This window comes from Aulostomus chinensis, chromosome 16 (genome assembly GCF_037954235.1).
Source record: "Aulostomus chinensis isolate RoL2024-O1b breed Wild chromosome 16, RoL_Achi_v1.0, whole genome shotgun sequence".
NCBI lineage: Eukaryota > Metazoa > Chordata > Actinopteri > Syngnathiformes > Aulostomidae > Aulostomus > Aulostomus chinensis.
In genome coordinates this window covers 15,495,304-15,518,574 of record NC_141335.1, presented here as the reverse complement: position 1 = coordinate 15,518,574, position 23,271 = coordinate 15,495,304, and the positions used below count along the sequence as shown (strand labels likewise).

The 23,271-nt window shown below is 41.2% G+C and overlaps 2 protein-coding genes across 11 annotated transcripts in view; both read left to right on the top strand.

The window, feature by feature from the left end:
- Positions 1-11,756, top strand: part of LOC147247669 (neurotrypsin) — an 86,080-nt gene extending 74,324 nt beyond the window's left edge. For 5 of the 7 annotated variants that reach the window (XM_086180020.1, XM_086180017.1, XM_086180018.1 and 2 more), the window contains 2 exons: positions 5,893-6,173; positions 10,085-11,756. In XM_086180020.1, coding sequence (XP_086036146.1) covers positions 5,893-6,173; positions 10,085-10,404 — 601 coding nt within the window. In that variant the 3' untranslated portion in view covers positions 10,405-11,756. Of the gene's footprint in view, positions 1-5,892; positions 6,182-6,590; positions 6,641-10,084 lie in introns of all 7 variants that reach the window. The other 2 variants (XM_086180021.1, XM_086180019.1) reach the window with 2 other exon arrangements.
- Positions 11,757-14,967: 3,211 nt separating this feature from the next.
- zswim8 (zinc finger, SWIM-type containing 8) overlaps positions 14,968-23,271 on the top strand; it is a 46,367-nt gene continuing 38,063 nt past the window's right edge. For all 4 annotated transcript variants that reach the window (XM_086180010.1, XM_086180009.1, XM_086180008.1 and 1 more), the window contains exons 1-2: positions 14,968-16,538; positions 22,867-23,020. In XM_086180010.1, coding sequence (XP_086036136.1) covers positions 16,361-16,538; positions 22,867-23,020 — 332 coding nt within the window. In that variant the 5' untranslated portion in view covers positions 14,968-16,360. The remainder of the gene's footprint in view (positions 16,539-22,866; positions 23,021-23,271) is intronic.

Genomic DNA, 23,271 nt, shown 5'->3' with positions numbered 1-23,271 from the left:
TTTGACCGGGACTACCCCATAGAATTACATGTGAAAAGAAAGGTATGCACCTTTATCAGAAAAGCATTTAAGGAGAAGGGCATTCGTTTTCAGGTGCTTTACCCAGCGAGATTCAGGGTGTTTTTCAACACGGGGCTAGTTGTCTAGAACAGCATGGAGGAGGCGACTGATGATCTGAGGAAGAGGGGACTTGTCCCGGACGGACATGGAGCAGACCCCCCCCCCCCCACACACACACACACACACACACACACACACACACACACACGCAGAGCGCGCACCTCCGATGAGATCAAGACAAACTCCATGGGAAACAGCTGGCCTAAAATTACGTCGGCAGCAGGAGGTTCGCCACAAACATATTCAGGACAAACTGAAGGCATTTTGTCGCAATGAGGAGGCTTCATGAGAGTTTTTGGTATTGTGAATGACTGAGTAATCTACAGAGAATGGTAAGATTATTACATTCAATACCACACCAGACTGTACAGCATGATCAGGTTTATATTTCTACTGTAAACCTTTTCCAGTGAAACTGACAACTGTTTACTTTTCTATGTGCACTACTCTGATGTTAACCTGTCAGAGAGAATGGGTGGCACGGGGAAGGGCACCTTCCAGGTTAAGGGATTCCCCTCCCAAATTAGAAGTTGAATCTACACTTCAAGGATGGAAGTCACTAACGTAATAATAAACCAAATTAGAAACATAAAAAACTCTGAATAACATATATGAAAGTCAAATGGTAAAAAAAGAGTTAAATTTATCAAACAAACTTTCTATGAAAATGGCCCAAAATCTAAAAAACTGCTTGCATGGAGGATACACAAAAATTGGCAGCGAGATTTATTCACAAAATTAAAGACTCACAGACTGATAAAATGTGTCATGAACTGGAGGATATCCAATATGCATTTGAAACTTATTTTAAGAATTTATACTCACAACTCCTGGCAACTGAATCAATAGTTGAATCAGATTTTTATCATCTTCAGATTTACCATTGGTTTGGAACGAAGCAGAATAAAATAATGACCCAATACATTATGGATGAAGAAATTAATAAAGCCATATCGAGATTAAAAACTGGTAAAAATGCCAGCCAGGAGCTGATGGCTATCCAGTGGCATGGTATAAACCCTTTTAAAAAAAAATTCTTATGTCTTTAGGGACAGGGAGACACCACTTTCCTGGAGACAAGCTATAATTTCAGTGATCCCCAAACCAGGTAAAGACAAGACGCAAGGTAGCTCGTACAGACGCATTTCAGTGCCAATTCATGGATTACAGATTATATGCATCAATACTCGCTAAAAGGATGGAGGATATTGTCCCAGATCTGATAGACCCAGATCAGACGGGCTTCATGAAGCATAGGCAAACCTAAGACTACGTGAGACGAGCTCTCCATTTCATTAATCGGATGAGAAGTAGCGATAGGGAATCTACAGCCATTAGCCTTAATGCTGAAAAGGCTTTTTAATCCGTTCAATGGGAATTTTTGTATTTGGTTTTTAAATGTTTTGGCCTCAATGATCAGGTAATTGGATGTCTGAATTCCTTATACTGCTCCCCCACAGCCAAAATAATAATCAATGGGTCCTGTCTAATACAATACTTGTCGTCAGGGCTGCCCCCATAGCCCTACACTTTTTCCTCTTTTTATTGAGCAATTGGCCCAGGCGATAAGAGAGGAAAAGGACATAACTGGTATATTGATTGGAAACACAAAATACAAAATTTGTTTATATGCGGACAATATCCTTATGACCCTTTGCAACCCCAAAGTAAGTTTCCCCAAAATGTTTACTGACAAATATGTACAATCGGATGGACATTATTAAGATGAACATGCTGCCCGCCTTCTGTATCTCTTCCAGTTGTTGCCAATTGAGATACCACCAAAGCAATTTGATGAATGGAATAGGATGATATCTACTTTTATCTGGGCAAAACAAAGACCACTGATTAGATTTCAGACACTACAGTTGCTAAAAGATAATGGCAGTAGTGCTCTATCCTATTTGGAGGATTATTACAGAGTGGCAAAGTTGCACTTCCTGGTCAGTTGGTGTGATCCAGAGTGTGATGTAAAATAGAAAGAGTTTGAACAAAATTTTATATGTGAACCTCTCCCATCTGTGTTGAGAGACAAAACGCTCTTGAAAAAGTACTTATCGACAAATAAACTAATTTGATTATAAACGCTCTAAACATATGGTACAAAATCCTTAAAGACTCTAAGTTTGAAAGAAATGCATGACTATTACGCTGGGTAGCATTTGATATGGAATTCACGCCAGCTGAACTGGACAGCAGGTTTACACATTGGACAAGCCTGGGTATTACCTCTTATAGAATAGTTTCTACTAATACTGTCGCGGTTTCTTTTGACTATCTCAGAAAAAAATAGAATTTGGAGAAACAGGATCTCTTGAGATATTTTCAATTAAGAAATTATTTTAATAAAAACATCAGAACCACTGGAGAAGAAGGCATGAACCTGATAGAAATATTTTCTAAAGCCTATAAAGGAAACTTGAGCGGAAAACTGATTTTTCTGATTTACTCAGCTTTACAGAAGGACAGAGGTCTCTCCATGATTTATATTAAATCAAAGTGGGAAAAAGATCTAACATATGGTTATATAAAGATGATTGGCTAAATATTTGTAGGACATTGTCCACTACCTCTAGCTCAGATCTGTGGAGGGAATTCACTTGGAAAAACACTCAAGGATTCTTCATAACTCCCAGAATTAAAAGTTTACAGACCAATAAGCCAGCTCAAGGATGATGTTGGCGAGGGTGTGGTAATATGTCAGCTGGCCACTTTTACATGTTCTGGGAATGTCCCATAATTTCATCTCATTGGGAAGACATTATAGCAGCAATCAATTCAATAATCAAGTTGCGGACAGCTCTCAGTTTCAGTGTAATATATTTAGGAAACATACCAACTGAGATGAATAAACAAGAAAGATACCTATTACAACTATTAAAGGGTCATAGCAAAAAGGCAATAACAAGGAAATGGCTGAGCAAGGAGTGTCCGACAATTTCAGACTGGATAGAAATAGTTGAAGAAATTAATAACATATAAAGCTTAACATTTTTCCTGAGATACAATACTGAAAAGGTGACAATATTGGAAGAAATGGAGGGACTACATAGATGAGAGGTGCTTCAAAATTTTGATGCCACTCCTCTGACCAATGCTCAGCCACTGCTCGCTCCTACCAGCTAGTTCTGCCACCAGCTTATGTAGAGGAGCTGCCAATTTGGCAAACCTCTCCACAAAGCGGCTGTAATAGCTGGCGAAGCCAAGAAAGGAGTGTATATCAGAAATGGTGGGGGGAGACTGCCAGTTGGCAACTACCTCTGTCTTGCTGGGATCAGTGAAGACTCCCTGATCAGAAACCACATGGCCCAAGTACCGCACCTCCCGCTGGAAGAACGTGCATTTGTTGAGTTTGGCCTGAAGGACTTGCTCCTGCAACCACCCCAGCACCACCTTCAACCTCTCCAGGTGTTATTCTACCATGGAGGAGAAGACCACAATGTCATCCAGGTACAGGAGCAGTGACTGACATTGTTGGTTACCAAATAGTCATTGCATCAGCCCCTGGAAAGTGCTGGGGGTGTTACAAAGCCCAAAGGGAATGCGGTTCCATTCAAATAAGCCAAACAGGGAACAAAAGGTGGTAAAGGGCCGGTCCATTTCTGTGACTGGGACGTGGTTGTAGCCGCTGGCCAAGTCAAGAGTGGAGAACCAGCGGGCACCTGTCAGGGCATCCAAAGATTCCTTGATGCATGGAAGGGGGAAAGCATCCTTCCTTGTTTTGTTGTTAAGCTGGTGGTAGCCTACGCACATGCGTAGACTGTCATCTTTCTTTTTCACAAGCACATTCGGGGAGCCATAAGGACTGCTACTCTCCCTGATGACCTGAGCTTCAAGCAGTTGGTTAATATGCTCCTTAACCACCTCATACTCAGACGGCAGGATGCACCTATAACATTGCCTGACAGGCACCTCGTCTAAGAGCGGAATGTTATGGCAAATCAGGTTGGTGCACCCCAAGTCCCCCTCATAGGCTGAAAAGGCCGAGCTGTAGTGCCTGAAAAGGGACTGCACCTTGCTTTGGTCTTTGGCCGGCAAGGCTGACAAATCCAGGGCCCCAATCTGGTCTGCCAAGACCTCAGATGCAGCCTGGGAAGCCAGGGTAGCAATGCCAGTAGGCATCTCGGTGACACCTTGAGGGATGCTGACAACACAGACCTCGTCCAAGGTGTCCACAACAGTGTGAGGGTACAGCAGAACGCTAGTGGAGCCAACATCTATGATTGGAATGTACGCAGTGCCTTGTACCCCCGGAACCAGAGCAGGTGAAGTAAGCAATCCAGCAGGTAGGCCAGACTCGGAGGGCTCAAACAAGCATGTTGCTGTGACAATTTTCATGGTACCACCAGGGATACAGCATGTCTTCTTTCCCCAAATCTTGATTTGACCTGCTGTGTGCCAGGGAACTTGCCTGCTGGTCTGATGACACTTCTGCAGTGCTTGCGTGACTGGCTCCAGTGCATCTGATACAGAGAGCAAGCCCATGCTGTCCAAAGGGTACCCGATAACATCTACGAATGATGTTCATCCCCAGAATACCTGGAACCTGAGAAGACACCAGGAGGTGTCTCCAGGAGGATCCTTGACCACCAACTACATGGGGACAAAACAACATCAACTCAAGGACATCCTCCACAATTGCACAATTACCAATGGGACCAATCACTTGCTGATTGAAATATATCAAAATGAAATATTGTTTGTATTTATTTGCGCTTCTACTTATGTATTTTAACCTATGTATGTAGAAGCAACAGTCTATTGTTATTTCAATAGTTTTGAGAATATATTAATAATCATACACGAAAATCCAGTGATGTGATTTCAATTTAGTATATTAAAATGCAGGTGCAATATGCTATGCATTCATGTCAGAATGTATTCATGATAACTTTGTGTCAACATTCTTTTTGTTAAGTTGCAAGATAAAAGGGCTATTAAAGGGTCTCTGTGAACTTTAATTTGATGAACACTACAAAAAAAATGTGAAATCTATTAACATAGAATTGTTCCATTTTACATACAATTTGTTTTAACATCAAGTCTTTTCAATTCCTGTACTGATTACAAGAACATCCTGTTTTGGTAGACTATAGAAAAGCACACAGGAGTTTGGGGGGCAGCAAACAATCTGTAATGATCCTTCTGCAGGAAGAGACTGTTGTGACACAATCAAAATAATTTTTTCATTTCAGATCCCAACATGTATTTTAATGGCACAATTTGCCAAATTAAAGTACTTTGTGAAGTGCAAATCTTCTTTGGCTGCTGTAGGAGCCATATTCTCTTTTTATTCATGTTGTGAATTCTTCCTCCAAACAGCTAGGGGGCTGTATTTCATTTTATTTGAGACCTGAGGCTGAAGTAATTATTATTTCACACAGGTGCTGCTGATGAGTGGGGAAGCAAAATGTTTTTGACTGTGTTTGGTATTAAGTTACGTTTTCTGTTTTGTTTTGAAATATTGGAACGTGGAATGAAAAGTATGGACTATGTTACTACACAATGTTGCTGTCATTATACCAAGGAGGAATCCCATTGGTCTTATTTTACCTGAGTACACGTCAAAACAGTTACCGATAAACAATTAGCAGCCAGTAGTGCCAAAGTATAGGACTTAGTCGCTACAGCTGCCTTTTTTGAAATTTGTTCTTACAGGTATGATGTAACATACACAGGTTCAAATGTCATAAATGGACTGATTGAAATGCTTTGGTTTGTCGAAGTCCAATACTCAGTCAATGTATTTCCAATTGTTTCTTGCCACTACAGGTTTGGTACAGACCCATCTCACTATGTGCTGCGTCTGGGAGACTACCACACTGAGGAACAGGATGACTTTGAACGCTCTATGTCCCCTGCACAGATTGTCATTCACACAAAGTACCGCAGTAATGGATGGGAGAATGACATTGCCCTGCTGCAGCTCAAAGGCACAGAGGGCAACTGTGTGGCCTTCAACCCCCATACTGGTGCTGTGTGCCTGCCAGAGGTTGGCAGCCGGTGGGAGAAGAGGCCTGCTGCCTGTGTGATCACTGGTTGGGGCATCACAGGTACTTCAGTATGTATTTCTCAAAATTTCAGGCAGTTGATTTCCACTTACATGAATTATAAGGCCATCAGGTAATTACCATTGGTTGGTGTCAGCAGAAAGGACTGTGCCAAGAAATGTCGAGTTGGGACTAAAAATGTACCCAAAGTTACCTTACCAGCAAGGCACTTAGTTGACGACTCAGATTCATACATGCATATTCATAATTTTGTTACAAGAATGCCCCAATACCGTACTAAGATCATATTTACAGTTTTCTGTCTGTTTGTTTGGCCTATAGGTAATTTCAATTAAATTGGTATAGGGGGTGCTAAGGTCAGCCGAATCCATATGACGTTGCAGATGTCCACAGAGAATTGCCATACAAATAGACTGACAAGGCTGATAATACAGTTTTTTTTGTAATTTATGACCACAGCAATATCCCAGTAACCATTTCAATGGCAGACATCCAAGATGGAGTGTAAGGTAAGGAAGAGTTGAACAGCACTGGGCACCTACTGGCTGAAGAAACTAAGTGCACTCTATGAATGCCTGCACCCCAGGCACAAATAAACCAGCTGCTGATGTTTTGGACTCACTTAGAATGGCTAACCCAAGTGTGGACAGTCCCGACCATGAAGGACCCGCAGAAAGCTGCAATCCCATCAAACTATGAGTCAATAATCTTCTTCAGCTCAACGTGAAAGCTCCTGTCAGGAAAAGTAGCTAAGATGAATAGACAAATGGCCCGATCATGAGCATCCCCAGAGAGGAATTAGTTGAAAATACCAGGGCAGCCAAGCGTCAACAATTGGTCAACAGAGCAGTCACCCAAAACTAAGAACAGGCAGACCAACCTGTGCACTGTAAGAAAGCCTATGACCCAATGCCACACATGCAGCAGAGCAAAAAAATATTTAGTCAGCCACCAATTGTGCAAGTTCTCCCACTTAAAAAGGTTAGAGAGACCTGTAATTTTCATCATAGGTACACTTCAACTCTGAGAGACAGAATGGGGGGAAAGAATCCAAGAAATCACATTGTAGGATTTTCAGTTCACAGTCTAAGTTCATCTCAATACTTTGTTATATAGCCTTTGTTGGCAATGACAGAGGTCAAACGTTTTCTGTAAGTCTTCACAAGGTTTTCACACACTGTTGCTGGTATTTTCCTCTATGCAGATCTCCTTTAGAGCAGTAATGTTTTGGTGCTGTTGCGGGGCAACAAGGACTTTCAACTCCCTCCAAAGATTTTCTATGGGGCTGAGATCTGGAGACTGGCTGGGCCACTCCAGGACCTTGAAATGCTTCTTACAAAGCCACTCCTTCATTGCCTGGGCGGTGTGTTTGGGATCATTGTCATGCTGAAAGACCCAGCCACGTTTCATCTTCAGTGCCCTTGCTGATGGAAGGAGGTTTTCACTCAAAATCTCACAATACATAGCCCCATTCATTCTTTCCTTTACACAGATCAGTCATCCTGGTCCCTTTGCAAAAAAACAGCTCCAAAGCATGATGTTTCCACCCCCATGCTTCACAGTAGGTATGGTGTTCTTTGGATGCAACTCAACATTCTTTCTCCTTCAAACACAACAAGTTCAGTTTTTACCAAAAACTTCTATTTTGGTTTCATCTGACCATATGACATTTTCCCAATCCTCTTCTGGATCATCAGTAGTGTGTTACTGATGGTAGCCTTTGTTACTTTGGTCCCAGCTCTCTGCAGGTCATTCTCTAGTTCCCCCCGTGTGGTTCTGGGATTTTTGCTCACCGTTCTTGTGATCATTTTGACCCCACGGGGTGAGAACTTGCGTGGAGCCCCAGATCGAGGGAGATTATCAGTGGTCTTGTATGTCTTCCATTTTCTAATCGCTCCCGCAGTTGATTTCTTCACACCAAGCTGCTTACCTATTGCAGATTCAGTCTTCCCAGGCTGGTGCAGGTCTACAATTTTGTTTCTGGTGTCCTTTGATTTTTCTTTGGTTTATGCCATAGTGGAGTTTGGAGTGTGACTGTTTGAGGTTGTGGACAGGTGTCTTTTACAGTATACTGATAACGAGTTCAAACAGGTGCCATTAATACAGGTAATGAGTAGAGGACAGAGGAGCCTCTTAAAGAGAAGTTACAGGTCAAGCCAGACATCTTGCTTGTTTGTACTAGGTGACCAGATACTTATTTTACCAAGGAATTTACCAATTAATTCATTAAAATCCTACAATGTGATTGCCAGGATTCTTTCCCCCATTCTGTCTCTCATAGTTGAAGTGTACCTATGATGAAAATTACAGGCCTCTCTTATCTTTCTAAGTGGGAGAACTTGCACAATTGGTGGCTGACTAAATACTTTTTTGCCCCACTGTATGAACACTGGAGTGCTTTGAATTGTACAAAATCAATAGGGTGCGACAAACCGTCATCAAGAATTCATTAGGGTTATGGAAAACAATTCTGGAGGCCAACTCAAAGCCAATTGCCTGAGTTTATCATCAGGTGCAGTTCATACCAAGGTAAAGCACTATCCCTGCTGCTGTTCTGCATCCAACCATCCATCTTCTTCCACTTATCCGGGTACGGGTCGCAGGGGCAGCAGCCTAAGCAGAGACACCCGGCTTCTTCATCCAGCTCCTCATGGGGGATCCCGAAGCGTTCCCAGGCTAGCTGAGAGACATAGCCTCTCCAACGTGTCCTAGGTCTTCTACAAGGCCTCCCAGCATTTGGATGTGCCCTGAACACCTCCCCAGGGAGGCATCTGGGAAGCATCCTGACCACTCAGTGTAGAGAAGCAGCGACTCTGCTCTGAGTTCCTGCCAGATGGCAGAGCTTCTCACCCTATTTATAAGGGAGAGCCCAGCCACCCTCCGGAGGAAACTCATTTCTGCTGGCCTGAACCCCCCTCAACCACCAATGCAGAGGAGAAGGAGGATCATCATGGAGGGACAAGCCCCTGTACAGCATGTACCAACAGATAGAAGAAGTAGCTGATATCCAGAAATCCTACCAGTGGCTGGAGAAGGCTGGACTATTCATGGCAGCGCAAGAGCAGGCATTTAGTATAAGCTCAATAGAGGCCAGGGTCTACCAAAGCAGAGACGACCAAGGTGCATGTTGGGCAAAGATGCCCCTGAGACAGTTTAGCACATACAAGCAGAGTGTAAGATGCAGGCAGGAAGATTTTCATGGAGCATTACAACCAAGTGGCTGGCATCGTGTGCAGGAGGGTCTGCACTGATTATGGCCTGGAAGTATCAAGGTCAGAATGGAAGACCCCCTCCTCAGGTGGTAGAGAATGACTGAGCCAAGAACCTGTGGAGCATCAAGATCTAGACTGACAAAATGGTAATTCCTAACCAACCAGACATTATGTTGCTGGACAAACAGCAGAAGAAGTTAGTGCCAGTCATGGTATCAATCCCACGAAACAGCAATGTCAAGAAGAAAAAAACTAGATGGTTGATAAATACCAAGGGATGAAAGAGGAGCAAAAGAAGATGTGGAGAGTAAAGGCAACAGTGGTGTCAGTAGTCATCAGAGCTCTCACCCCCAAATTGGGAGAGTGACTCCAGCAGATTCCAGAGACCTCCTTGGAGGTCTCTGTCCAGAAGAGTGCAATCCTGGGAACAGCCAGTATACAGTGCAAAATCCTCAAACTCTCAGACATTTTGTTCCTTTAAAAAAAATGCTGTTATTAAGACGATAACTGATCGACAGTATAACCTGGCCTTTCACAAGTGGCAAGGCAGGGCTTCAATACAATGACCGAGAAGACACAGGTGGCATCTGTTTGGTCTTTTGGGTCTCATTCAGTAAAATCCTGAAAGTCCACTTGTAATCTCATTGATTTACAGTGATCTCTATGTTTTTCACATTGGAAATAGAAATATTTGCATCTTGGTAATATTTTGCTTTGTTCTCTGTCTCTCCCTGCTGACAGATTCTGAGTACTCCAGGACTCTGCTCCAGGCCTGGGTTCCTCTGCTTCCTGCTTGGAGGTGTAAAAGGCGCTATGGTGCTCGTTTCACCAGCCGCATGCTATGTGCTGGGAGCCTTTCAGAGCACCATCGTGTGGACAGCTGTCAGGGAGACAGCGGGGGGCCGCTGGTTTGTGAGGGAGAGGGTGGCCAATGGGTACTGACAGGAGTGGTCTCCTGGGGTCATGGCTGTGGTAACCCATCTTTCCCTGGGGTGTACACGCGGGTGAGCAGGTTTCTGCGTTGGATTACCAGGGTCATTAACAAACCCCAAAATAATTGATAATGGAATGTAGGACTAGACTCCCATACAAACCACCTCAGTCACCTGTTTCTTGATCCACATCGTTCAGAAATTGTGTAAATAGCATTTTTCAGTATTTTGATGGTGTGAACTAAAGCCAGGTTTAACATTCAGTTCAACAATGTAATAAGTGCTTTGTTTGAAACATATTCCATTGTGCCTCCTTGCTGATGTTGATCAAAACTAAGGTCACACTCTTTACAATAACTTGAATAACTTTCATGAATTGTTTTATGTGAAGTAGCAGGAGCACCTACAGACCAATGACTGGTGAGAAACTGGAAAATGGAAGAGGGCAACTGAATTTTTCATCCATACTGAGAGCCAACAGTATGATCATAGTAGGGATATCAAGTTCTTCATGGGGCCAAATCACACAACAGCATGAAGGATGTCTACTTAAGCTGTAATAACATTCTGATGTTTTCATGCATTAACACACAGATCTACACAGAGGATACTAGCAGACCTGCTTACACTGGATGTAATTTGGACACAATAAAGGATATACAAACAGTGATGCTGTGACCAAATTTGTATCAATCACAGGCCAACTTAAGATTTGATTTAATGAGATATGATTTGACTGCACAGCATGTAATATCATGTGAAATAAATTATCTTGAAATAATGCAGGTCTTGACTAGTGACCTTCATCATGATGACTTATCACCTTAATGAAGGTCTGTGTGCACTGGATCAGCCCTAACTCAAATAGTACCTTGTGTGAATTTTTTTTTCATTCTCAAAAAAGACACACTGCCCCCTGCTTTCCTGCATGTTAATCTACGGCTAAATAAAAAGTTTGAGGAAGTATCCAAGGTTATCTACATATGGGGTTTGTACCCACTGCAAGATTCCAGAGCAAAGGGACTGCTCTACTGTTAATCTGTGTCTAATATGATTAACAGTGCTTGGGATCTTTGGGAAATACATCATATCAACAGTTAGAAGGGGTAAATCCTGCTGGAAACTTGTCTACTAAACCTTTAAAAAAAAATAAAAAACAACATTCATGTTTATGGCAGTTGGTAGTACACCTAAAGTTATAAATGTCTCCAAGCTGTTGTTGTACTTGTCATCAGTATTCACATCATCAATATTATCTTTGGGGAGTGTATTCAAGAGATGAATATTATAGAAGGTAAACTGCTGCTAAACTTCAGTTTTTAATTTGATTTAATTGGAAAAAACATCTTTGAAGTATTTATTTTACTTATGTAAATGTTACTATGATCACAAGATGCAAACACTGCAGTAAGCAGCCATGTTGAACTGGATATCCCTTCAGACCTGAAGCTTTTTGCCAATCTTTAGGAAGATCCACATCAATAAATGTCTCAAAACTAAACGTCCATGATGCCTCAATAGTTCTCTTACATTGTACCAGCAACATCCAACATACTTGTTCAGTCTTCCGAGATTTTAAGTACACTAATGACTCATTGTGAATTTATTCAAATGTAGTATTTCGGTCATTCCACTGCTCTCACTGTTTGTTTTTGGTAAGTCAGTAGCCAGAACCAGCAATATAATGCCTAATAATAATAACTAATAATTTCTTTACTCATTACCCACTCTATGGCCATTGATTGTTGATACCTGATTATGAAACCAAATTCATGACACTGAATGTCAACATTAATATGAACTATATCTTAATGATTATGTGTCACACAAACGTTTAGGTCTCTGTCAGCCATCTGACTGAATGCAAATACAGTTTAAATATGAGAAAGAATAAGAAAATATTTGCCATACTTGATATTTCATGTACTGTGCAACATTTGCACAGCTAACATTAAAATATAATGAAAACAGAGGGCTGCACACAACAATAAGCAGCCCCTCAAACAAATTGGCAGTTATGGCAAGAAGTTTGTGAAACCCAATATCATGAATGGTAAATTGATTCATTTTTCATATAGCGCTGCAGTACTCAAAGCGCTTTACAATGTCATGTCATCAACACTTTCACGCACTTTGTCACACACTGATGATGGAGGCTGCTTAACCAACACCTCAGGAGCATTTAGAGATTCAATATTTTGCCCAAGGACACTTCAACACAGTCACCGGAGGAATCACCAAACAGGCTCAACCATGCAGCAACAATTAAAACCCATACAGGATTGTGGTTAACACCTGGTACACAAGCAATTTAAGTGACATTATCCCATTAGTGTAAGTTTTCACAAACATGTTAGTAAACAGACATGATTGTGTTTGAGTACAGACACTATTGGATTAGTTAACACACACAAACAATAAGTTCACACGACTGCGTTAGTCAAAAGACATTGGCATGTTAACATTAACATGATAGTTAATAGACATCCTTGCATTAGTGAACAGACATCATAACATTAAGGGACACTAATGCCATTCATGTGCACAGGCACTGGCTGCTGCAAACTACAGGTGGTTGAGTTGGCATCAGAGAAGAGCAGGAGAAGTTGATGTAGTCTACTGGTTTATTTTGTTACTTTTTAGTAGCCCTACACCCTATTCAGTACTGTATGACTTTGAGTATTCATTGTAAATCAAAACCACAACTGAGCTTGCTACCATTTAATTTTAAAACCAAAATGAGAGGACAACCATGCCAGGCTGATGTTGGGAGCAAGCCACACAGGGACAACTATGCAGAATTACCTCAGACACATCATGAAATTTACTGCTTCTCTGTGCACTCAGACAGGAGAGCTGCTTACTTTGTCAAAAAGTAATTAAGGGATTTTCTACTGTGCAAGTTCCCTACTATTTATCTGCTTCCATGGTAACTCCTTAATCAGAATCTCTCTCTCTCTCGATTAATAAAATTACAACACAAGGTTTTCAGAACTAGTTTAACAAGTGTATTCATATTAACAGATAAGAAATTGTTTTTCTAAATTCACAGTATGTGTGTAAATGATTGATAAAATAGTTAATATTATTGATGTGATAGGGGCCCCAAAACCAAAATTTGCTTAGGGTCCCATGATGGCTTCGGCCAACCCAGCTGGAAGCATAGACCGCTACTGACCAACAGTGGCCAGTATGGATGTGGCAGAGCAGAGAATGAGTTGGCTGATATGACTACATGGTTTGAGACAACTGGTGAGTATAGCTTTATGGTTGCGTGCCTGAAAACAAATTCTGCGCCAGCCCCCATAGCCAGTGCTAAATAGCATAGGTCCTGCAGTCACATGTCCATAAAGAGAAGGCGGAATTGAGAATAGGCATCAATCATATATACATTAATGCCTGATCCACATCAAAATTAGCAATGTTTCACAATTTCATAATTGTAATCAATTTAACTCATAATCCAAACCCTAATCCATCCATCCATTCATTTTCAAACCTTATTATTTGATTTTCATATCTAACAATACAGTGGTGCAGTGGTTAGCACTGTTGCCTCACAGCAAGAAGGTTTCGGGTTCGAGTCCCGGCTCGGGCACAAGCTCTTTCTATGTGAAGTTTGCATGTTCTCCCTGTGCCTGCATGGGTTCTCTACGGGTACTCCGGCCTCTTCCCACTGTCCAATTACATGCAATTGGGATATTATAAATTGACCGTAGATATGACTGTGAGTGTGAATGGTTGTCTGTCTATATTAGTAACCTGCCTCTTGCTGGTAGCTGCTGGGATAGGCTCCCCCCCACCCCACCCCTGTGACCCTTAACAGGAATAAGCAGAAAAAAATGGATGGATGGATCTCACAATTAATAAGCTATGTAATAACAGTAGACCACATTTTCAAACATAAATCCAGCATTTGGTTACAATTTTATGAAAAATGTTGAGGAATATTTAATCACTTTCCACCTATATGCAGGTACACACCCTGAGTATATGATTCACGCTGGTCATGAGAATTGTTAGAAAGAACTCATTGAATTATACTGCATATCTAGCCTACAGTATAAGATTATGTTTATTTCTGTAGGCTATATTATTTAAAATAGGAAGCGGAAACAACCAAGCTTAACAAATTCCAGGAAGCTAGGCTCTCAGTTGATATTGCAACTCTCATCCTCTATACATTCTGTGCAGGTCCATCTTAATTAGCATTATAAGCTGCTAAATGCCACATACACATACTTTACACAAGGTTCAGGATTGCTGTTTCCAGTTCCAGCACCTTACCACACGAACACCTAGAAACACAATTATTATTAGTAACAACCATTTAAGTTTGAACATAATTTACTCAAATAAAGTAAAATTGTTGCCTTTGCCAAATAAAGGCTTAAAATACATAAATAAATCAATAATATTGACATTCCCTTATTTTCCTGAAAATATTTGTGTTTGCCAGTGAAAGCAGACATATGATGATGAACTACACGTTTGTTTGTTTTTAAACTGTACTTTAAATTGTTATTCTTATCTTGGCATAACTTGAAAAATGGCAAGTTATCTATCAGTTTGTGTTTGTCATTTAGACTCGATTCAGAGAGTTTTAAGTGGCTAATATTTTTAGCCATAGCTATCGGACCGTCTGCTCTGTCCTACACCCGAGTTGGAGGCGACTGCTCTTCCTGCGTGCAGCTGTCAGGCGGAAGCTGTGATCAGCTGATGGAGGAGGAGCTGCAGGAGAGCGGAGAAACCACCATCTTCCCCGGCAGACTGTACTGACACAATCTAATAGATCTGGACCAAATCATCTGGGGATCCCGGTCACAATTTGGAGGCAGAAACGATTACAGGACGCAAGGACAGCTGGTGACAGTTGGGGAGACAGACATTGGAAGGTTTCGTGCAGCAGCGGTGACTGAAGAGTATCGCCTCAACAGTTTAAAACGTTATATACGAGGCACTGTTACTCATACAAAGAACGGAAAACATTGAGCTAGGAGAAGGGGATTAATCGCAAACTGTGAACCGATCGCAATCTTTAAAAATATCTAGATATTTCTAAAATTGGCTGAATACATAAACGTGTAATCTGCGCAAGAGCAAGAGAGTGGGGTTAGAAGTTCTATATTCTGTAAATGTAAACAAGCCATTCAAGCTAGCTTAAGTTAGCCGATTAGGGGTTAGCTCGCTCGCTGGTAGTTACATGTAGCTTATGTAGTCGGTCCAGGGACTGGACGAAGGGAAACCGGATTGTACGAACCTATTCTCGGGTTGAAATCCACATTTAATGTCAATGTTGTCAATTTCAGCAGATGGCACAGCATGTAGCTATTGACTTAATTAGCCTCTCAGCTAACGCTACTGTCAGAATCAGCCTGGGATAACAACATCACTGAATGTTGGAAACATTTGGCCTGAAATTCTAGCGCCAGGTGTGTTTTGACATAGACTGTTTTGCTCAGGGGTTGGGTATTTATACCCCTGCGGGCTCGCTGGAATGTTGGGATATACAATTTAATGCAGACAACATTAAAGCTGTTTAGCTGAAGAGATGTCGGGGTGATGATACACAGCCTCGTGACCTCTTGACCCCTTTCTCTGGTCCCAGTTTACCAGCGCTGCCCCAAAGTTCGTTGGTGTGTACGGGCTCTTCTCTGTTCAGTGGGGTGAAGTAGCCGGTCAGACTGTCCCCCAGTGGCGGTGGCGGGAGCAGCAGCCACACAGAGGAGTGGGCCTAGTGGAGTGGTGTATATGTCCCATAATTGCAATTGATAGGATTGGAAACCACCTGTGAAACGCAGTTGAAGTTAGCGTGTGAATACTCCTGGCGTGTAAATAGCGTGATTAGCGTGTGAACATTTTCCAAGAGTTTGCCTGATCAATGTGTATTATGTAGCAGTGTATGAGGGCCCAGCGGTAAGCCTCTCAGCTGTGTTTTGGTTGCTAGTGGCTCCCCTCCCCCAGTCGTCAGACTTGTGATCTTCCCCCAGACTTGGATACCATTCTCCGGGTTCTACCTTGACTTTTACAACGTGACCTCTAGTCGCAGTCCTCAGGACCCCGAGGTTGCCGAAAAGTGGATGTAATGGAACTGATGTTCGCCGAGTGGGAGGATGGGGAGAGGTTCTCCTTCGAAGACTCGGACCGATTCGAGGAAGACTCTCTGTGCTCCTTCATCTCGGAGGCCGAGAGTCTATGTCAGAACTGGAGAGGCTGGAGGAAGCAGTCTGCTGGACCCAACTCTCCCACTGTCAAGATTAAAGGTTGGATGACACACGAGCACTTATTCATTCATTCGAAAAGTTTTTAAATTCGCCATGAAGTGTTAGTTAGTTAGGTTTTAATGAAGATAATCACAACAGCGTTAATGACAACAGCTCTACCTGTCGATGGTAAACCTGCGCTACATTCAATATGTGTTGTTCACAAATTTGATTTACACATTAATTAAAACGATTCAAGAAATTGCAGTCCTCTGTTTGGACAATGGACTATGTTTAGCTGCTGGGTTTTCTGCTCCTTCAGTTTATTGTAAACAAGTTAGTCACCATACGACTACTGCTACTACCTTTATTACATCAGTATCTTGGGGTGGTTGAACCCCCTGCTACATTGCTACATGTGGATGTGATTTCAGGCCAATCAGCACACAGCTTGTGTGTGTTTTCTTTTCTGGTGTTATTCTCCATAGGTCTCCATGCTCTTGTTTAACAGCCCCATCAATAAAAAGGAAGTGCTGTGCTGCAAAAGGAGTAACTGGTATAACTTTGACATCCAGTCTCATTCACAACAAACTCCTACAATTATCTGATTGGTCTCATCTAATTGCCTTAAACCAATGAATGGTGTGAAAGTAACTTAGGGGTTCAACTCTGGCTGGATTCAAGGGTTTCAAAGGGTTAAAATTAAGTTTTATGACTCACCATTCATGTCTTGAATTCATGAAGGTTTTGTTTACTTTTATGACTTCTCAGTGAACTCAGAAGTCTGAAAATACCAGCTGCGTTACTTGATGCTGGAAGCTGTTTCAAGAGACTGAAGATTAACAACAGCGAGCCTGTTAACAAACATTGTCTGGTATAATTCATGTCTTCTTTAGTCAGTGTTTTGCCTAACCATCCACAAATATTTTGATTTAAGCTAAAAATGATCAAATTAAAATCATTACTTTCCCACTGGCAAAAATACCTGCTAACATCTGTTTGTTTGAAATGGGAACAGGTAGAGGTAGGAAAAAATATTGAAATACCAATGCACTACCAGTCAAAAGTTTGGAAACACCTTCTCATTCAATGTCTTTATTTTTACTACTTTATACATTGTTGTTGTTGTTGATACTTACTGAAGAAATCAAATATACTAGGTAAGATATGTGGAATTATGTAGCATAGAAAAATTGTTTTATATGTTAGATTGCTCAGATTAGCCACCCACCCTTTGCTTTGTTGACAGCACTGCAAACCTTTGGCTTTCTCTCAATGAGCTTAATGATGTAGTCACCTGGAATGGTTTTCACTTCACTGGTGTACTGCAGCAGGGTTCATTTGTGGAATTTCTTGCCTTCTTAATGGGGTTGGGACCATCAGTTGTGTTTTGCAGAAGTCAGGTTGGTTGACAGCTGACAGCCCTATTTGACAACTGTTAGAATTCATATTATGGCAAGAACCAATCAGCTAAGTAAAGGGAAATGACAGTCCATCATTACTTTAAGAACTGAAGGTCAGTCAGTTCAGAAAATTGCAAAATCTTTGAATGTGTCCCCAAGGGCAGTTGCAAAAACCATCAAGCGCTATGACGAAACTGGCTCACATGAGGACCCAGGAAATAAGACCAAGAGTCACCTCTGCTGCTGAGGATAAGTTCATCCAAGTCACCAGCCTCAGAAATTGAAAGTTAACAGCATCTCAGATGAGAGCCCAGATAAATGCCACACAGAGTTCTGGTAGCAGACACATCTCTACTACAACTGTTCAGAGGAGACTGCGCCAATCAGTCCTTTAAGTTCAGATAGCTGCTAAGAAACCACTACTAAGGAAAAGCAACAAGCAGAAGAGATTTGTTTGGGCCAGGAAACACAAGGAATGGACATTAGACCAGTGGAAATCTGTTTGGTCCAAATTTGAGATCCTTGGTTCCACCTACTGCATCTTTGTGGGATGCAGAAAAGGTGAATGGATGGTCTCTTCATGCATAGTTCCCACGGTGAAGCATGGAGGAGGAGATGTGATTGTGTGGGGGTGCTTCACTGGTTGGGGATTTATTCAAAATTGAAGGCACACTGAACCAGCATGGCCACCATAGCATCCTGCAGTGACATGCCATCCCATCCAATTTGCGTGTAGTTGGACTATTATCTATTTTTCAACAGGGCAATGGCCGCAAACACACACACACGCACGCACACACACACACACACACACACACACACACACACACACACACACACACAGGCTGTGTAAGGGCTATTTGACAAAGAAGGAGAATGATGGAGTGCTGCGCCAGATGACCTGGCCTCCACAGTCACCTGACCTAAACCCAATCTAGATGGTTTGGGATGAGATGGACTGCGGAGTGAAGGCAAAATGGCCAACAAGTGCATCTCTGGGAACTCCTTCATAAGTGTTGGAAAACCATTTCAGGTGATAACCTCATGAAGATCATCGAGAGAATGCCAAGAGGATGTAAGGCAGTATTCAAAGCAAAAGGTGGCTATTTTGAAGAATCTAAAATATAAAACATGCTTTAAGTTATTTCACACTTTTTTTAACTACATAATTCCATATTTTTTCATAGTTTTGATGCCTTCAGTGAGAAATTACAGTGTAAATAGTAATGAAAATAAAGACAAACTATTAAATGTCATTAGATAACACATTAGATGAGAAGGAATGTCCAACCCTTTGACTGGTAGTGTATATTGAAATCCCTTTTTCCCTAATATCCCCACTATATATTAATGTTCAAGCTCCTAATATCTTTTTATAATTACATTTCAAACAGATTGTAAATACAGTATGATTTCCACAACTCTGCTTCAGAAGGTGTCACAGTAGAGTACTGTGCAACATTTCCTATAGAAGTGAATGATGCAGTCAAGAAAGGTGCCAGTCAGAACCCAACATTTTGGAAAACTATATCTACCCAGAACTATAAAACAGATGTTTGACATCTGATGTCTATATACACCTAGTAGAGATGCATCAATTGCATTTTTCTTGGCCGATTTCCCTTTATTTTTGGTAGTGTGACCTGCCGATACCAATTCCAGTACCGTCCAATTCCAATTGTTTGGTCTATAAATTATACTTTACTGAATATAAACACATAAAACTAAAATTTTCTTTAATGGAAATTTTTATAATAATAGAAAATATGACTCTTTACTCTAAGTTTTCACCAAATTGCTCTAGGTTCCTTTCATGCTTTAACAACTCTGAAATAAATAAATAAAATTCAGCTGAAAATGGGCTGCTGTATATCCATGTGTCTGACGTATCTCTTGTTTTTCAAACAAATGAATTCAGCTGTTTTTGTGTCTTTATTCATATTTGCAATGAATCACCATGTTGACTTCAGTTCATGAGTCAAATCACTGATCAGAACCCTCCTCTATTTCCCATTTGCCTTCCTTCTCAAAATGGCCGACCACATAGATGCGTGTACTTGCCATGGGTCATTGCAGTACCGCAACTTTGATACTCTGTTTTTCATGAAATCTTTGACTGACAGACAAATGAGAATTGAGGAATTATCTGATAGTTGCTCACCTCTTAGACTAATTTGGACCATTTTAGTTTAGTTTAGTTTTCCATTGGTCTGGGAATGTTGTGTCTTGTGTCAATGCGGTGAACTGAGAAGACGTAAAGACCCAGCAACCGGTCTCTCTCTCTCTCTCTTTTTTTTTTTGAGTTTGCATTTTCTTTCTTATGGAGGGGTGCATTAGGAGCAGGAAAAAAATTAAAAAAGTAAATCACCATAACTGAGAGTCAGGACAAGCCCCTAAAGCCCAGTTGTGAAAGATGTCTACTCTGATCAAGGTTGCTGAAAGACCTGTTGAACTGTTGGAAAACTTCAGGAGTGACATGCTGTTGAATGTGATCGATAAATTATGTCATCCCCACTACTATTAATACTACTACTATTATGTTCTCCTCAGACGGGCTTTCCAACGAAGCCTCCAGCAGTCCAAGTCCTCCAATCTTTTGGGCAGTTTCTCAGTAGTTTGTACCCCCACATCTGTTGTCAGGAGCCTTTGTGTTTGATGTGTGTTAGATAGTGAGTTTCCAAAGCCTAGGTTCCTGCTTCTTCTTCCAGAGTGTCGGTAAGAGCTTTGACAACCTCTTCAGCAGCTGTGGGCAGCTTTTGTACATCTGAACTAAGTGGTTCCTGATGGTGTTGGAGTCCACTTCTGCTCTCACTTCATCCATGATGAAGACATACTGAATGGGGTGTGTGGCCTGAACAGTGGAAGCTGCAAAGGGCACTGTAGTGTCTCTGCGAGGGTCTCTATGAGCTACTGTGATACAGTCCTCTAATTCTTCCTTAGAATACTTAAGTGTTCCATTCCTAGGCTTTTTGAGGAGGTCAGCTGTGAACTGGAAGGAGTAATGGAAAAAGGGTTTCCTCTTTTGATGCTTCTCTGACAAATATGACAGCTGGAACAGTTAGTAGCAAACTCAGACATGTAGATGTTGCTTTGTCCACTTGGGACTTAGATGCAAGATAAAACTGTGGAAGATATGGATGTTGAATAAGACCCTGACACAGGAAGTGGTGACCATACCATGTTATTAGTTCTGCACCATTTGATGAGAAAGTCATGTTGTGTTTATTGCCTACAATATTGTGATATGATAAACAAATAGTAGCATGAGTCCACTTGCATAGATATCAAGAAATGTGTATCCCTCAACTCAAACGTACAAACTTAAACTAGCTTTAGAAATGCAGAACCAAAAAGTTTACATTTTTCTAAATTACATTGTTTTACTAAACTAAAAAAATAACAAGAAAAAAGTGTGAAGTCCTGCATTATTTTTGCAGTACTGTTTGAAATAATAATTGCAGATTTTTGCAGTTGTATAGTGCACTTGCAATCGTGACTCCACTCTACCTGTGGATCACTATGCATTACGTATGGCGTCTATCACTTGATGCACTGTGGCACAAAATATGATGAAGTCTGCTAGATTAAAAAAAAGTGTCTTAAAACCCCTGATATATGACCATGAACTCTTATAATTAATAATCATATTTCAGGGACGAAACGAATGAACCATTGTAATTGATAAGTTTGGTCCAGTAACTTTTTGAAATTACAGAGGAGCTGTAAGATTAAATCATTTTATCCCTATTATAGTCATTAAAGAGTTAAACATGAGGGGAGTAGGTTCTCCAGTGTAAGTCTCTAGTCTTTGCCCTATTCTCCTGTGATGCTTGGTGTTGAAATGGTAAAACTATACTGTTTTATCTCTCCCTGTTAACAGACCCTGCTAGATCAGTAATATGTGAATATTTTTCTTTCCATTATTGTTATTTTAGGCTAGAAGTACACATGTTGACTGCAACGGTGAGGATATCAAAATAGAAATGGATTTCCAAATGTTAATTATTTTTCTGTAAGCAAAAAGTGCAGGGAGCTGGTGGGAGGGATGCAGGGGGGTTGTGACTCAGAAAGGTTAAGGACCACTGCATTAGTTTATTTTTTTTCCTTCCTGAATGACTTGGGCTGTACCTCGGTAGCTGATCCATGTTTATTCATGCATTCATAGTGCAAGGGGATTCACTCCCATTTTGAAGCATCATTCTAAATTGACAAACCCACAATTCCTATCATAGTTGATTATACTTATAAAAATGTAAATGTATATTTAAATACAGGGGATGCAAGATTCATCAGCTTAGTATCAGCTGATATTCATGTGGTGAACTGTTCATTGGCCATTGACAAATGAGGTGGCAGTGACCTATGTTAGTTAGCCTTTGTTAATTTGATGCTGGATGCATGCTCTGCTCTGCACTCACTACCTGTTGCTTTTCTTTATAATTCTTGCAATGGGCTGTGTGCAAAGTGTCATGTGAGTGTCTGGCACAGTTGGGGTGCACTCCAAGGCTGTCCCTAGCATATGAGACTTATAATTCAGCTATCGAATACAGACTGGAGGAAACAAGCCCCCACAACAAGGATGGTATTATACTTCAATATGTAGTGGGCAGCAGCATAGGTAGTGTCAAGGAAATTTGAGATGCGTCACTTATTCCTCTGTCACTGACCGACCATAGTACACATGCACACATACCAATTATACATTTAAAAAAACATTGTTAATGTATTTATTCAGTTGATTTAGTTACGTCAAAATCTTGTATTTATATTTGAATTATACATATTGTGTTGTGAATATGCAAAGCAAGCAGCGCTACTGACTGAAACACAGCTTGAAGAATGGAATTTTGCATTTGGGTGATCTGGTGGCAAGTGAATTAATGGAGGCAGCTTTTGTCAGCAACAATGCAAATGCACACATGAGCGCAAGTGTTTTCTCAGCCTGCTAACTGAGCTTCACCTCCTTTCTTTTGTTGTCTTCTCAGATGGTCAGGTGATTCCTCTTGTGGAGTTGTCAGCCAAGCAGGTAGCTTTCCACATCCCTTTTGAGGTGGTGGAGAAGGTCTACCCTCCTGTTCCAGAGCAACTGCAGCTCCGCATCGCCTACTGGAGCTTCCCTGAGAATGAGGAGGATATCAGGTGAGCCCACTGAAAACTCCTTTGTTTCTTTTTTAAGTTTTTAATGGATTGTTTAAAATTCATGTTGACTCTCCTGGCATTCCTCAAACACAGAGTCCACAATCTCTTCCATTAAGAAATCCCTTTTATCAGTTCATGCATTTGTCAGGTGCTGAGTGTTAAGATTGGGGGCATGCTATTTTCATATCAATAATAATATTGTTTTCACAAAAACACTATGAATTATTGTGATCACTGTTAAAATCTGTAAT